The sequence below is a fragment of the Ylistrum balloti genome, unplaced genomic scaffold (assembly GCF_031769215.1).
Source record: "Ylistrum balloti isolate Yb309-2 unplaced genomic scaffold, AGI_CSIRO_Ybal_v1 Utg369732, whole genome shotgun sequence".
Lineage (NCBI taxonomy): Eukaryota > Metazoa > Mollusca > Bivalvia > Pectinida > Pectinidae > Ylistrum > Ylistrum balloti.
This window is the reverse complement of record NW_026781946.1, coordinates 141,198-156,980: the sequence shown is the minus strand read 5'-3', so window position 1 is coordinate 156,980 and position 15,783 is coordinate 141,198. Positions and strand designations below refer to the sequence as shown.

Below are 15,783 nucleotides of genomic sequence, written 5' to 3'. Positions count from 1 at the left end.
GTAGGTGTGCTTATTATTGGATGGGGGGGTTGGTGAACTGTTGTAGCCCACATTAGCATATTTATTTTTTCCTGGTGGTACATAATCTAGACTTGATCCATTAGCACCAGACATGTTGTTGAATGGCACAGGCTGTAGTGTTACTTGTCCTTCATTTAAGAACTGATAACTTCCTCCTGATATACGAGTGGTGTCATCAGGATCCATCTTGCCACTTGAGATAACCTGAATGTCTTTTCCACCTCCATTTTGTGTAGGCTTGCTTTTAACAAACCGTCTTGCATGATCTGTAGTCGTAGGGAAGGCGGCAGTGCTGAAGGATGTTTGGTGTACAGTTGGCAGTGGTTGCTTTGGACTGCCCTTCCTGGTAAACATAAAGTACAGGATGATCAATGAAATTACAATGACTGCAAGACAACCAATTACAATGCCAGCTACTTCACCACCACTGAGACCAGTGCTAGCAGCAGGAGTAAGGTTAATCACCTCACCCATTTTGGTGTTGGCATTCTGACATTGTATCACTACCCTGGACACTGTCAGGAGGACCTTCAGACATACTTCATATGTGTTATCCGGTTCCAGGCCATTAATGGTGAACTCTCTCAAGGACGAGTCCAGAGGTACTTGGACATGACTTTCTGACGTACCAAACTTGTAGTAGCTGAGGGAAAAGCCGTTGATCAGGGGCGAATCACTGATGATCCAGGTCAGTGTCACAGTAGTAGTTGTTGTACTAGCCACACCAGTGGTAAGGTCGGGTACTGCTGGATATGTAGTGATGTCATGACAACTCTCAATTGGAGCTCGAGTGTTGTCTGTGAGGATAGCATGAATACACACTCGATATGGAGTCTCGGAAGACAAGGATGTAATTGTGTGTAATGTATCTCCTTTGTCCAGGAGTGCAGTCTCCTGGGTGACACCTCCAGTAGTGTAGCTTACCTTGAAACCAGAGACCAAGCGTAGGTCATTTATGATCCAGGATATTGTGATAGTGTTCTCTGTAAATGCAGTGATAGTGGAGGTGAGGACAGGGAGGGGTAGCGTTGGTACAGGTGTGGTTGTTGATGGTGGCGCTGGTGTTGTAGTTATGGATAAGTCAGGACAAGTTAGAGCCACATACCCAGCACAATTCAAGTCCTGGTCACTGAGGTCAAACAGGTTCTGATTTTTCAGGTTTACTGGAGTGGTACATAACACATCATTCATAAAAGAATTTGGTAAGGGATTGGCGTTCAAGTCCTTTAACCACTTCATGGTACAGTTGCAGTGGGTAGGGTTGCCATTGAGATACAAAATTAACAGAACATTAAAGTTCTTCAACACACACTCGTCTATAGAAGGAATGGCATTATGCTGAAGGTCAAGAGTTTCCAATATATTTTGCAGTCCATGAAATGCTTCTTGTTGAACAACACTTATCTGATTATTACTCAGATCAAGGTAAGAAAGATGTACATGGTCACTAAAGACAAAATCTGGAACAACCGTGAGACCTGTGTTTTGCAGAATTAATTGGTTTAGTCTCTTCAGTGTTTTAATTGCTTTCCAAGCTTCATCCTCAACCAAGAAGGTATGCTGAAGATTAAGTTTTTCCAATGAGTTTTCCAGGCCTCTTACTGTAGCAGTGGTAAAGTTGAGCCTGTGGGTTGGATTATTAAAAGTATTGAAGTTTTCCATGTCCAGTTGCACCAGTGTAGGAACCTGAGAGAAAGATCCATCTTCTATGCTTGTAATTGGATTATAGACAAGATCAATTGTATGAATCTCTGGTAAGTCTGTGAAATAGGTTGTTTTGATTGTTGTCAGCTTGTTATTGTTCAAATTCAAGTAGGCTAGGAAAGGCATATTTGTAAAGAATCCATTGGGTATATCTGTCACCATATTGTGTGCAATATTGAGTTGCTGAAGGCTCTGCCAGTTTTTTGTGTAGATAGGTCGTAGACCGTTCTGATCCAGCTTGTTGAGGAATAAACTGAGATACTCCAATGTAGGATACAGTGCTTTGAAGCAGTCATCTCCCAGGTTAGTGATTTCATTGTGAGACAGGTCTAGGTCTATAAGGTTAGTAAGAGTCTCAAATGAAGCATAGGGCACAAGTGATATGTTATTCTGCTGCAGAACTAAGTGTTTCAGTGTTGTAAGAAGTCTTAGAGCAGACACAGGAATAATTCCCAATTCCACATTCCCTACTATTTCTAATCTTGTTAAGGCAGGAAATTTGTCTCGAAATCCTTCTGGTAAAATATTCTGTATTTTCATTGTTTTTAGAGTCAAAGTATTCAACTTTGTTAGCTGTGGAAAGGTGCTTTGGTCAATCACTGTCAGACGAAAGTACCTCAGGTCAACATCTAAAAGTTCTACTAAACCCTGTAGAAATGTGTAAGAAATACTTGGCGGATTAGGTGAATCTCTGTCCCCTCCAAGCTTAAGTGTAGTCAGTGAAGACTCCAAACCTTGAAAAGCATTGCTAGAAATCTGTGTTAGTTTGTTATTTGATAGATCTAACACATTGAGAGTTATGTTGGAAAATGCTCCATCTGGAATGAAGGTGATCAAATTCCCAGCCAAAGTCAGTTCATAAAAAGCTTCTGGGACGGTTGATACTGTTATTTGTGGAATCTCAGTGAAACCTTTATTTCGACAGTCTATGACCTGTAGTGATGGGTTCTGTCTGCTTGGCGAACAGGAACAACGGGTGATTGGACAATCAGCATCAACTGTTGCCATGCCTACCAGCAGTAAGAACAATATAGCAGTCTGGACCGTTGACATTTTTGTATTTTTTTTGTTGAGGATTCTTCACGTCTTCTGTTATTCCTACAAGTACAAAATACATATATAGTTAAAACGCTTATTTATCAGTCACTTGATACTGGAGGCGACACAATAAACATATGGTGTTCACTTAATTAACTGCATTAATAATAATTGTGAAGATCATTTTAAAATATGTGTAGACTTGGCAAGTTTGAATTGATTAGCATTATGTGTTCTGATTTCACTGTATTATCCTAATCCCTGACAGAACACAGTAATGGATTAGAATGATTACACAGCTGTATTTACAAGACTGAATCGTACAACATGGTTAGCTTGACCACATACTACTGTAAAACATTTGTTATTGGTGAAAAAATTCCTGAACCCATTGTAAAATTATTGTATATTAAATCTGTGTTGAAAAATTATGTGTATCTCATGTTTTTTTTTGACAATACTAAGTTTGATTTAAAGATTTTTGTTAATAACAAGAAATAAGAATTCCATTATATTTTTCAAAAATCCAGAAACCAATTAAAAAAAATTTGTAACAAGAGCACCTCCGGTTTTATATCATGTGATACTACTACGTATAGAGATATATCCTGTATACCAGATTAATTGGTAGATGTATTTATGTGAAGATAATTTTTTTTTTTTTGCTATTTTGAAAATGAATTTGACATTTGCACTAGATATACATAGAGTAAGTCATTGAAACAGTCTTATATCTAACAGTTCCTTACCAAACGGATATCTTGTACACTCGGTACTCATACACTCATACCTACCTCAATGTTGACTTTCATCAAAATAATCCCTCCATTACATTAGGCTACATATAAACAACTCAAACAGGATGTACACTTTTCGTTTTTTCTATACTCATGAAAATACCATAGGTTTGTAACAAAATTTTATTAACAATTCAGTTTTTGTTGTCAAACTTTGTGGTTTTCCAAACAATGGCGATGACAATGAAAAAAGGAAAGCTATATTTTTATAACTATGCCCTTCACTACTTCAGTTCTTTTCATACATCTAAAAATTTTCATGAAAAATCTCAAATTTTTCAGAAAATATAACCATTTAAGCTATACATACGTATAGACTGGCACACCTTTTCAGATAGCTTGTGTTTGATGGCAGCACAAAACACTGGCACAGATATATGAAAGACGTTTCCAAATATACTTCAGAACACTTCTTAGATTCTCACCTGAATATTCTATCTCATCAATGTCCCATCTTCAGAATCCTGTGTCCTGATCATAACTGTAGCTGATCTGTCACCAGACAAAATTATTGGTAAGTCTTTAGTTCAGTTTAAACACGACTTGTAATACTGTTATATCCAAACACTAACAGGTGAGTCATGTGAAATACCTGTATATGTAAGACACAACACACAATATGGCGGATCTATTCTGCTGGGCTGTCCCAGTTTACCTGTACAGGTAAAAGTAATCACTCCCTGTAAAGGAATACACTTGAAAGTCAGTAGGTGATAGTGATCCTTGCAGATTTACCTTTTCAATTTTCTGCTTTGGGTTAGAAAGTCAACCATCATCTACAAAAGAAAGAATATATATATAACTGGAAATTAAATATATGCAATAGCTAAGGATCATTATTAGATTGTAATGTACTTGTGTACATCATGGCCTGTGTTTTAACAAGATTTCTGATTCTGTGTTCAGCTGGTCACTAACTGACAAGATAATTTGCTGGTGTACATACAACCTTCTACAAAAGTAGCAGCATTCCAAACCATGGTTTATAGGTAGCTGTGGTGATATGAAATAATATCTTTGTAAAGTTTACTAATCTCTGAAAGGTGGAAAAATGAATTCCAAAGAATGGCTTACAGTTTACAGAGGGTGACACTAATCAATAGATTGTATCACAGTACTTTCTATGGGTCGAGACGAGTGGGAGGTGCCTTCATGTGCCACACCCATTCAAGTGTAAATAAATAACAGTCCTGTCAATGAAATCTGTTCACCTGTGAGTCCTGACAAGCCCTCCTGTCCAGTTGTGGTCATTGTATGGGTCTGTCCAGAGTAGGCCTTTTCACTGGCGTGTTGTCCTCATGAAAGGAGACATGGCGATAATTGCTTGTTATACAGGTCTTGAGCAGCACGATATTTGTTATGTATGTCTTAATTGTTCCTCAGGAATTGATATTACTTGGACAGCTAAATTCAATTGAGAAGGTAACAGCTCAAAACTTTAAAATGTATCAGAACTGACTGGAGCAATGGAAGGAATGGAGCTAACGCATGTAAATACTGGGATATGGTGACAGGACACAATAGCAAAAACAAAATAATTTATCTAGGATGGTGTACTTAAATATAAGTTTGCCAGCAGTGTGAACATTGGTTGGGGATTTACTTGATGATCAATAAGTGTGACCTGTGTGGGCATGTAGATAAACAGGATGGGGACTTCCTGGAAATGTGGGTCTGTCATGATTATACATATATGTCGTCAGACAATAACAAAAATAGAATAAAGGTTTAATAAACAATAAATTGTGAATTATAATCTGTGTCGAAGCTTTATTTATAACCTCTTTAAGTTCATTGGGAAATGAACAAAGTGACGGGAAGTAATTACTTACAGTGTTCCAAATGAAATCATCAACTGCAATCTCTATACAGTTAGTGCTAAATGCAGCAGTTATCACAAACTCTAATTATAAACTGTAGTAAATAGAAATTTCCAAGAGCCAGTCCATGGAAATTCTGGTTTAAATTGATACATTCATGTCCTAAAGATATTTTTGTGTTGCCTGCAGAGCTGGCAAAAGACAAATGTGTTGTACGGAGTGATACACTGACAGATTTCATTTCAGTAATAATTACCATAACTTTAGTATGCAAATACAGTACCTACACCCATCTTTGTATCCCAACAACAAAAGATTCAAAAGAAAAACAATCCTGCCCTCCCTACGATCCATGAGCCATCACGGCAGGAACGCAGAGTGATCTCCCTTCCTCTTACCTTTATGGCTGCCGACGAGTGCGGAGGTGTCTGAGCTAAGTGCTTTTCTTACTCCTTCTCTTCGTACTGCCATTGTCGTTTGAGTATATTGTTACTCTATTAGTAGTCTATAAACCCATCTCCCAACTTATATTGTGAAATTAAGTATTGTCATTTGTTTATTTTGACCGTATTTCCGGCCGTTTTTTCCTCCACGTATTCGAGTGCGTGACTACTTGTCTCGTTGCTCGGATTTGCGTGAAGTTGGAATTTGTTTTTCTTGCTGCTTTGTCGGCCGTGTTGTACGGCCGTTTTATTTATGCAGTGCAATCTTGCTACGTACGGTAGGCTTTGTGCTCTCGTTCGTAGTTTTTTTATTGTTCGAGAACTTCGTTTCCGGCCGTGTTTTTCCTCCGCGTGTTCGAGTGCGTGACTACTTGTCTCGTCACTCGGATTTTCGTGAAGTTGAAATTGTTTTCTTGCTGCTTTGTCGGCCGTTTTGTACGACCGTTTTTTTTTTTTGCAGTACAATCTTGCTGCGTACGGTAGGTTTTATGATCTCGTTCGTAGTTTTTTGATTGTTAGAAAACTTTTTATCCTTGTTTTCATTGTTACAATTTTTTATTGTTTCGATGCTGGATAAAGGTGCCGGGTTTACGTCGGGGGTCAGCGCATGGATGTTCCTATTTCTATAGATAATGGGAACCCCATGATACCTGTCCCATTTGCCGACATTGCAGCCAGACCTCGCTATGTGAACTTTGTTTGCACATGGAGTCTGCTGCTTAGGCTCCCATGCCTTTCCAGCTAACTTTCCGCCGGAAGAGGGATTCGTCCTCTTCTTCCGGTAAGGGAAGTAAGCTTTTTAAGGCCTCCCTCCTCAAGTTCTGAACCAGAGCGTTCCTGCTGGGTGTGCTCTCGTTCCACCGAGCTCCGCCCTTCAGCAGGGGGTGGCTCCCCCTGTCCAGGTGCGTCCTGGAGTAGGGGGGGGGCAGCCCGACCCTGACTCGGCGCAGTCAAGGGTCGAATTGGCCGGTAGCTCTCGATAGGCAGCGGTGTTACCGTCGGAAAGGGACTTCCGGTCGAGGTCTCTGATTCCTTCAGGGACCTCGGCGCGCCAGGTGGCGTCATTGGTGGGGGCCGCTTTGACTCCGGAACTGTGCCTTCGGGTATAGGGTCAGGGGCCACAGACTTTTTGTCAGGATTGTCTGTGGCTACGGGGATTAGTGACACTTGAGTTCACTAATCCTGGTGTCAGCGCGGGGTCTGTTTTCCCACCCTCACAGGCTTCTGGCTCTGGGACTTTCCGTCCCTATCCAGATTTCCCAGTGCAGGGTTTCCCAGGGGGTTTTCCCCCAAGGGTTTGGGGCTTCAGGCCAGGAGTCCGGTTTCCGGTCTCCCTTTCCCCCGGGCTCAGGGAGTAGGGGTGCCTGCGGGCACTTATTCCTGGGTCGCCCAGGCCAACCTGCGGATGGTTTTGGGTACCAACAGTTACTCAGCAGTTACGGGCTTAGCCCGTACATGTCTGGGTTTCCACCTGGTGGGAGTGGCGGTTCATCCTGGTCCTTTGGACAGGGTGTCCAGCCCCAGACTCAGGCAGGCCATCTTGGCCAGTTCTGGGGTCACTCGTGGAACCCATAGGGGTTGGTCTCTCCTCTAGGAGATGTTATAGCAGTGTGGAATCCCCCCAATGTTCTGCTACTTCGGGGGCCTTGTTGGCCGGTCCTATAAAGGTTTGCCAGACCTTAAGGACTTCCGCCTCCAGCGCGGACCCGTCAGTCTCCTGTTCTCAGGGGTCGGCTTCGGGTCTCCGACCCAAGCCTACAGCTACGGCTGTTGGTCGCGCTGCGTCCAAATGCCATAAAGAGGAGTTCCCCTCTGCGGAGATGGCTCCTCTGGCGGCCCCTGTTCCTCCCAAGGGGACTTCGGTCTCTATTGAGGAGGAGATGGACATCGAGGGTGCGGGCTCGGCAGAGGAAGACGATGTCATACATCTTTCTCCTGGGCCAAGAGGGTTCACAAGGGGAAGATGGCCCTGAGACTGCTGAAGCCGAGGCTCAGCATGTGCTTTCTGGGATGCGGGTCCTCCGGGCCAACATCTCAGGGCGGAGGTTTGCCCACCGCCTCAGCATCGTCGGCGCCTGAATCCACCATCCTTCTGGGTTCCCTGGTGGCTCCTCGGGCTTCCGTTCGCTCAGATCGGTCTCTGCCAGAAGGCAATATCATGTCTTCGGTTCTGGCCACGGCTCGGGCTCCGGTTTTAGAGAAGGACTCCTTCTCTACCCGTGCTCCCGGGTTTGTCGGTCTGCAGCTCAGTGTTGGTGAATTGTCGGAGGCTTCAGCTTCCGACTATGCCACACATGATGGGCAGCTGGCCTCTCAACCAGCACAGCTGGAGTTGAGACAGCTGGCTGCCTGGCCCAGCAAATCAGTGGACCAGGTGGTGCTCGATCCCAAAGAGCACCACAGGATGGAGAGAATGTTGCACCTCTCCATCCAAGTTCTGTCATACATAGACTTCCTGACAGTTTGTCTATACAGGGTATCCGATTTGCCTGAGTGTCTGTTATCCGAGACAGAACAGCCGACATACAGGACACGGCAGCCTTGCAGGTTCTCTGCTCGTCAATGCCGTGTTGGCTAGGCAGTTTTCAGTTCTGAAAATCCGCCCAGTCCAGTAACCCTACCGTTTCCGCTTGTTGAATGCCCCCTTCTAGGGCTCTACCCTGTTCAGGGGAGCTCTTCCTTGGGTTCAGAAGGATATGAAGGAGGACTCGGTCGCCTCAGCACTTCTGGTGAAGAGGTTTCAGGCTGAGAAGGCCAGTGCCTCGCAGGGGTCAGTGCCTCCTAAGAAGAAGGCGAAGTCTTCGGCTGCTCAGTTTTCTGCACAGCCCAAGTCCCAACCTCACTTCAACGGCAACAAGGGGAAGGGTAGGAAGGGTAAGAAACCTCCTGGGGGCAAGAAGAAGGGTTCCTGACTATTTCTGCTTCTTGGCCGCGAAAGGCGAAGGGTATGGCCGGGTGGACGGTGGTTCTCCTTTCCCGGGCTCATGTCCTTCTCCCGCAGGCTCAGGCTCCGGGTGGGCAGACGATTCTCTGGTCTGGCAGGGGCTCAATCTGCCCCATCCGGAACTCCCTGTGGGCGGACGTCTCTCTGCTTTCCTTTCCCAGTGGCAGGATATTACAGATGACGCTTGGGCTTTTGTCGGTGGTCAGGGAGGGTCTAGGTATTCCCCTTCTTCAGGATTCGTCCCTCGCCTCCTGGCCGTTTTTGTTTCTTTCCTCCTCCCGGGGATTCAGAAAGGGCACGGGTGCTCCAGGAGGAAGTAGGGACCATGCTGCCAAGGCAGAGATGCCCTTGGGGCTCACGACAGCTCCTTTGGTGTTCACCAAGTTGCTGCTGGTGTTTCCTTCACTCACGTAGAATAGACGTCCACATCTATTTCGACGACTCCCTCATGCCTCTTTTGGTGTGGGAATCATTAGTGAAGGACACTCGTCTGGTCCTGAAACTCTTGCTCAGAGTCGGCTTCATTCCTTCCAGAGAGAAGTCAGAGGTTCCTTCATATTAGGACTTCTTCTTCCTGGGGAACCATTTTGACATGGTTCGGGGCTTAGCCCTTCCACCTCTGGAGAAGTTTGAGAAGGTCAGGGCTCTGGCTCTGACTTTCATCACTTGGTCGCTTGTCCAGGTACATTGGTTCCTCAGTTTTCTGGGGTATCTCAACTCCTTGGCATATGTGGTCCTCCTAGGGAGGATTCACATCGGACCAAGCCTTTCCCCTCTATGATCCTGTTCATGGACGCGTTCATGACAGGAATGTGAGCTTACCTCGATGGCCAATGCCGCTCGGGGGAGTGGTCTGGCGAACAGCTCTCGGAGCACATCAGTGTACTCGAGATGAGACTGTTCATTTGGCTCTGCAGCCCTTTAGGGGTATCCTGCAGTCCAAAGTGTGGCTACCGACAACGGTTGTCGCGTATCTGGAGAGACAGGGGCCACCAGGTCTCATGTCCTGTGTGCCCTCTCCATCCACATCCTTCTTCTCTGCCAGGACATGCAGTTGACCATAGCGGTCAAGCATCTTTCTGGCAGGCTGAGTGTGTTGGTGGCCACTCTCCAGGCGCCACCAGCCGGTGTTGACGGAATGGCAGCTGTGTCCCTTGATTTTCAAGGGGAATTGTCAGGCGTGGGACAGACCTATTATAGACCTGTTTGCCACTTCCCTGAACAACCAGCTGCTAACCTTCGTCTCCCCGGTCCCAGACCGTAAGGCGTGGGCTGTGGACGCCCTTTCTCTGGAATAGGAAGGGACGTATGCATATGCATTCCCTCCCTTTAACCTGGTGGGCAGGGTTCTACAGAAGTTCTGGGAGCATCACTGCTCCTTACTTCTGAGAGCCCCTCTGTGGCCGAGGCAAGCTTGGTTTCAGGAGCTCTTGTCGTTTCTGGTGGAGGAGCCCTTGGTTCTCCCCACCAGACCGAATCTCCTTCGCCAGCCTTGGCCCAGAACAACACACTCTTGACCAGAGATCCTCCACTTTCACGCGTTGAGGCTATCTCTGGAAGCCACGCCAAGGCAGGCTTTTCTCAAGAGGTGTCAGATTGCATTGAGCAATCAATCAGGGCTTCCTCTTCTGCCGTCTACCAGTCACGTTGGATGATCTTCTGTGATTGGTGTGTCGGCAAGGAAGCTTATTCATTCGAAGCCTCTGCATTTGATTGCGGACTTCCTAATCTCTTTGTTTAGGTACCGCTATCTGCCACCTGGCACTATTGCTGGCTATCGTACAGCTATTGCCAGAGTTCTTGCTTGTTATGGCAGGAAGGAGACCGGTTAGTCCTCCTCTCTTTCTGCCCTAATCAGAGGCTTTGCTATGAATAGAGTTGTTTTTAGCGAAGAATCAGTTTCCGGGGTTCTCGCACGATCCCATCAGGATCCTGGCTGTGACTAGCTCGGAGGAGCGAGATAGGTTGCTTTGTCTTTGTCGGGCTCTTAGGTTTTATCTTGATAAAACCAGGGGGGGGGGGGGGGGGGGGGGGGGGGGCGGGGCTCTCGATCCCATCTGTTTTGCCCATTAAATAGGGACAACGAGATATCTCCTCCCAGTCAGTTTCCAGGTGGGTTTGCCAGGTGATTTAGTATGCTTACGAGCATTTTGATGATCTGGCTCGGGCGAGAGCGAAAGCGCGGTCTCACGAGGTCAGGGCCCTTGCTTCATCCTGGGCCCTTCTCTCAATGAGTCCTCCTTTCAGGAGGTCATGTCTGCAGTATTCTGGCAGGGCAGGGATACCTTCACAGATTTTTATCTGTGATCCCTAGCTTCCCACTCAGAAGGCCTGTATTCATTGGGACCTTTGGTGGTGGCATAGTCAGTGGCTGGGCCTCCTCGTTAGCCCCGGGCCATGTCTTTCCGTACGGCGGCATGTGGGTACACCTGCTCTTTCACAGAGAGGTCCCTTCCTTCAATTTAGCACTCTGTTCTCCCTCCCTACTACTTTGGTTGTGCTGAAGGGGCTGCCTGGCTTCTAGTCACCACTACGGTAAGACGAATTCGCATACTAAAGTTATGGTAATTATTACTGAAATGAAATTGAGGTTTTTTAATGTAAAACCAATTTTCATGATGTAATACTTACCATAACTTTATGGAGTCCCACCCTATCCTCCCCTCTTCCTTATCTGCCTGGCTGCCCCTCTGTGGGGTTTACGCCATAAAGGTTATTAGAGGAAGGGAGATCTCTCTGCGTTCCTGCCGTGATGGCTCATGGATCGTAGGGAGGGCGGGATTGTTTTTCTTTTGAATCTTTTGTTGTTGGGATACAAAGATGGGTGTAGGTACTGTATTTGCATACTAAAGTTATGGTAAGTATTACATCATGAAAATTGGTTTTACATTAAAAAACCTCAAGTTAGTGTGTTTGCAAATTTATGTGAAAAATGAAGCATTGAAAGACTTTATAGTGACTTCATTAATGTTGTTACAAATACTGAGTAAATGTGTTTGTAATTTATGTGAAAAAATGAAAAATTAATGTTAAATTCCTATTGAACTTAAAGTTGATTGTTTGTATTCTTTTATTCAATGTTTACAATAGTAAATATACATGTATATTATGATATAAACTAAGCAATATATACATGTATATTCTTTTGATAATTCACCAATTTTATCTTTTTTTACGTGCATTTAATAAAATTCAACATTTTATGTACAGTTTAGTTATAATTGTTGAATAATATACATGTACATTACTTAATGATATATATATAGTCTCTATTTTAAACAGAGTTACGGTCCTTTGCAGTCAATCTGATCCACCTCACTGTTAAGACCACCCCGCTATTAAGACCACTTTTGTTCAGTCCCCAAAGTGGTCTTAATAGTGAGGTTTCACTGTACAAATAAAACAGCTCACCACAATACTAGAGTTTCCGGATCAAGTTCTCTACATTTACCTTCAACTATTACATTCAGATAGCTATTTCAGTACTTAGCTCCAAAAATTCTACTTTGGGTAAAATGCATTTGGTTGAGTTTGTTTGCTGTTCTTAGTGAACAGCCATGGTAATCCTGAGTTAGGGTCACCTCAAAGTAGCAGGTGGCTGCTTCTCTGAACAACATACAGAAGGCCTGTCGCATGTCATCTAGAAAAGTTGGGGGTAATATGTCTTACCTTTATACAACTACAACAACATGGACTGATGCATTTCTCAGCTTCCTCCTGAGAAACAAAAACTGCCATGGGTAGGGAGCAGCCTCTCTTTGGGAATGCATCCCTAGCCTTTTTTCCTCTATCATCATATATAAACATTTAATTCATGCTTTTCCACTAGCTTTTTGTACCTAGTAAATAATGAAGTCATATTTCTTGTGGTGAAGTAAAGGGCATATCCTGCTATTTGGAAAGTTGGCTTAATATAGATGTTTTATTTGTTTGCAGAATATGGGATTAGGATCTTTAAAATATTTCCGACATCTTAGGATGTTCACCTGTACATTTCTGTAAGGATATTTATGATAAAGCTGCTGTAAGTCTGTGTATCTGTGTATAAACGTGAAACATTGTGTTGGCAAATGCTAGAGTGATTCTGTGTGTATATCTCTTCAAACAGCAGCCATACTCACTTGACCTTTTGTGTAACAAAGATACATTGAACTTTCTGAACAATATATATTTCAAACATAAAATATCTGAATTCAGCTGTGGTTTTTATTCATGAATTTACAGACTGGAATTACTATTTGTTGAAATACAATATTTAAATGTAGATTTGTACAATGTAAAGTAATCTAGTATCGACATTGAATGTTGTCAAATGGTATTTTTTATGTGTCTCACCTGGAATTTAGAGAAACTGAGTGATTATATAAATGAACAGAGTCTTTTAACTTGTCTACAGATCTTCAGACATGATTCACATCTGTCTTGATATATTACCTGAACGAGGTAAAAGAGAAAATGTGTGATGTCATAGCAAAATGATAAATTCTGGTCAGACGGGGTGCAATTACACACCATTTATCAAAGTGTGTGTGTATTTACAGTATAGAATTGACTGTATGCCACAGGTGCCTTAACTGGACTATTCAACTCTCAATTGTCATTAACAACACACAGATATTAATTACATTTGAGTATATATATTCACTAAAGGGCACACACACACACACACACACACACACACACACATATATATATATTTATTATTTACTTGTATGGAAATCATGAGGAATTAGGGATTGACAATATCAAACACACATCTGACACATGAACACCTGAGTTTCTGAAAGTGTTGTTGTTTATTGCTTGAAGTACCTAATTTGGCATGCACATACATGTATGTGTATATATAAATATCCATAGATATGATTCATCGAAAGCTTAAGGTTTTTTCCAAATCAAATTTCCAAGTAGAAACATGTGACAGACAAATTGCGTCTCACATTTTCTATACAGTTTTCGGAGAAAATATTAGAAAAGTGAATTTTTAACATGCAAATGGAAAGTGATATATAATCATACTTTAAAGTTGTTTGTATAACAGTTTTGTTTACTGTAAAAATGTGTAACATATGAACTTGACAATGTTACATTATCTTATTCTTTTTTCTTTTTCTTTTTTTTTGGGTTTTCACGTAATTGAGCTTGATTTCTAGCTCATGGTATACAGTGGCGTTATTGGCTTATCTGTTGCCTAACAACTTTTTCTACAAATCCTAACTTGTCAAAATTGACAAAATTTGGTCAGAAACATCACTGGAGGAAGGGAAACAATTCATGTCTGGGTCTCAGCCCCCTGGGACAGAAGGGGCAGGGCCAAAATAGGGGAGGTGGAGCAAATACTTTAAACCTCTTTTACTCTTGTGGGATGTTTAGATTTTGCTAAAATTTGATTTTAAGTGTCATTTGGAGAAGAGAATCAATTGTGTATAAATGTTGGATCTAGGCCCCCTAAGGGAGGAGGCCCAATAAGGGAAATAAAGTAAATTCTTTAAAATCCAAGTCTTCATGTATGAACAATTAAATTTTGTCCAAGTTTGATGTGAAGCATTCTTGGGTGTGTTTAAAATTTGAATTTTTTTAAGTGGTGGGTCTTTGTGAAAAGAGGGGAGGGGATCATTAGGGGAATAAAGCATTTTCAATGTTCTAAGATCCTACTCCTGTAGGAATATTTAGATTTTGCCCAAATTTGGTCTGAAGCATCTTTGGGTGAAGTGAAATCAGTTTATTAACTTTGGGTTTCGGCCCCTTTGGATGGAGCCCTACAGGGTGAAGGAAATTTTGGGTCTGAGCCCTTTGGGGTGGGAAGGGCATGGGGCCCAATAGTGGAAATAAGGCAAATACTTTAAAATCATTGTTTTTATGAAGGAATGCCAGGATTCTGTGTCAGTTTGGTCTGAAGCATGCTTGGTTGAAGGTTATCAATTCTGTATGAAAAGTGGTTTTCTCCATGCACTAAGATTTCTATGGCATGATTGAGTGATAAGAATCGTTGTTTTTGCCAGTCATTTAGGTAAGATAAGGCGATGATGAATTTATCAATTAGTATACATTTACACTTGAACACTTGGATGTGATCAGACAGTTCTTATTTAGATTGCGATATTGTTTGATTCCAATTTAGACAAGAAAATAATCAAGTTGTAACATTGAAGCCACTGTTATTGTCTGCATTGTTGATGGAGGAACCTTTGAGATACAAGTTGAGCCAGTCTAACACACATGTATGATCAGCTAACACTACTGACGTTAAGTCAATGGATTGTTAATTTACTTATGTCTAACTGCAATTTGACCCAGATGTACACTAGTTACATGGATTTGTCTTTTTTATTTTGTTTTAGTTGCTGGTATTCCATAGAGATGTGGTACCATCTCCAATCCACTCCAACCAGATGTACAGCAGTATGCATGGCGGTGCTCCTTGTGTCAAGGCCACTGTCAAAAGCCTGCAACAGCTGCGGGTAGGTTGACTACACATTTCAGAGAGTCTCACTGAAAGCTGAGTTAGGCTGAAGGAATGTTTTCTTCTTTCAAAATATCTAATATCAAGTGTGATTTTATTTTGAAAGGAATCATAACATAATTGTAAAGGCAAATTAACAGTTTATATTTTCGCATTTTTGAAAAAAATAATCTGACAAATAACTTTCCTATTTATTGGTGATATCTTTGAAATTCATTTTCTTGTATACAGGGGTCTCAGAAAGCCAACAGTTTCCCTAAAACAGATATTAGTATTGTACTTGCACAACTGGAGTCAGAGGTTGACATCACCATTGTGGACAGGATTAATAGCCTCATCAAACCAGAGCCAACAAGACGACCCTATAGCACAAGTGTTGCTACCAACATATCGGGCGGGGTAGGACGCAACTAATATTCAGAAACCCTGTATTACTGGTCAGAATACCTGAATCTATTGGTCAAAATACAAGAGTTAACCTGATGATCGAATTCTTGAATGACAGTTTCACCCACACTTCACAGGTGCTGGTGTTTGCTTGTGGAAGATTTAC

General features: G+C 42.7%; 1 protein-coding gene across 1 annotated transcript in view; it reads left to right on the top strand.

Annotated features, from left to right (window-relative positions):
- The window catches only part of LOC132542997 (autophagy-related protein 2 homolog B-like), a 72,805-nt gene that overhangs the window by 26,406 nt on the left and 30,616 nt on the right, over positions 1 to 15,783 (top strand). Inside the window, exons 13-14 of the mRNA XM_060206450.1 lie at positions 15,109 to 15,228; positions 15,462 to 15,629. Of these exons, the coding sequence (XP_060062433.1) occupies positions 15,109 to 15,228; positions 15,462 to 15,629 (288 nt within the window). The remainder of the gene's footprint in view (positions 1 to 15,108; positions 15,229 to 15,461; positions 15,630 to 15,783) is intronic.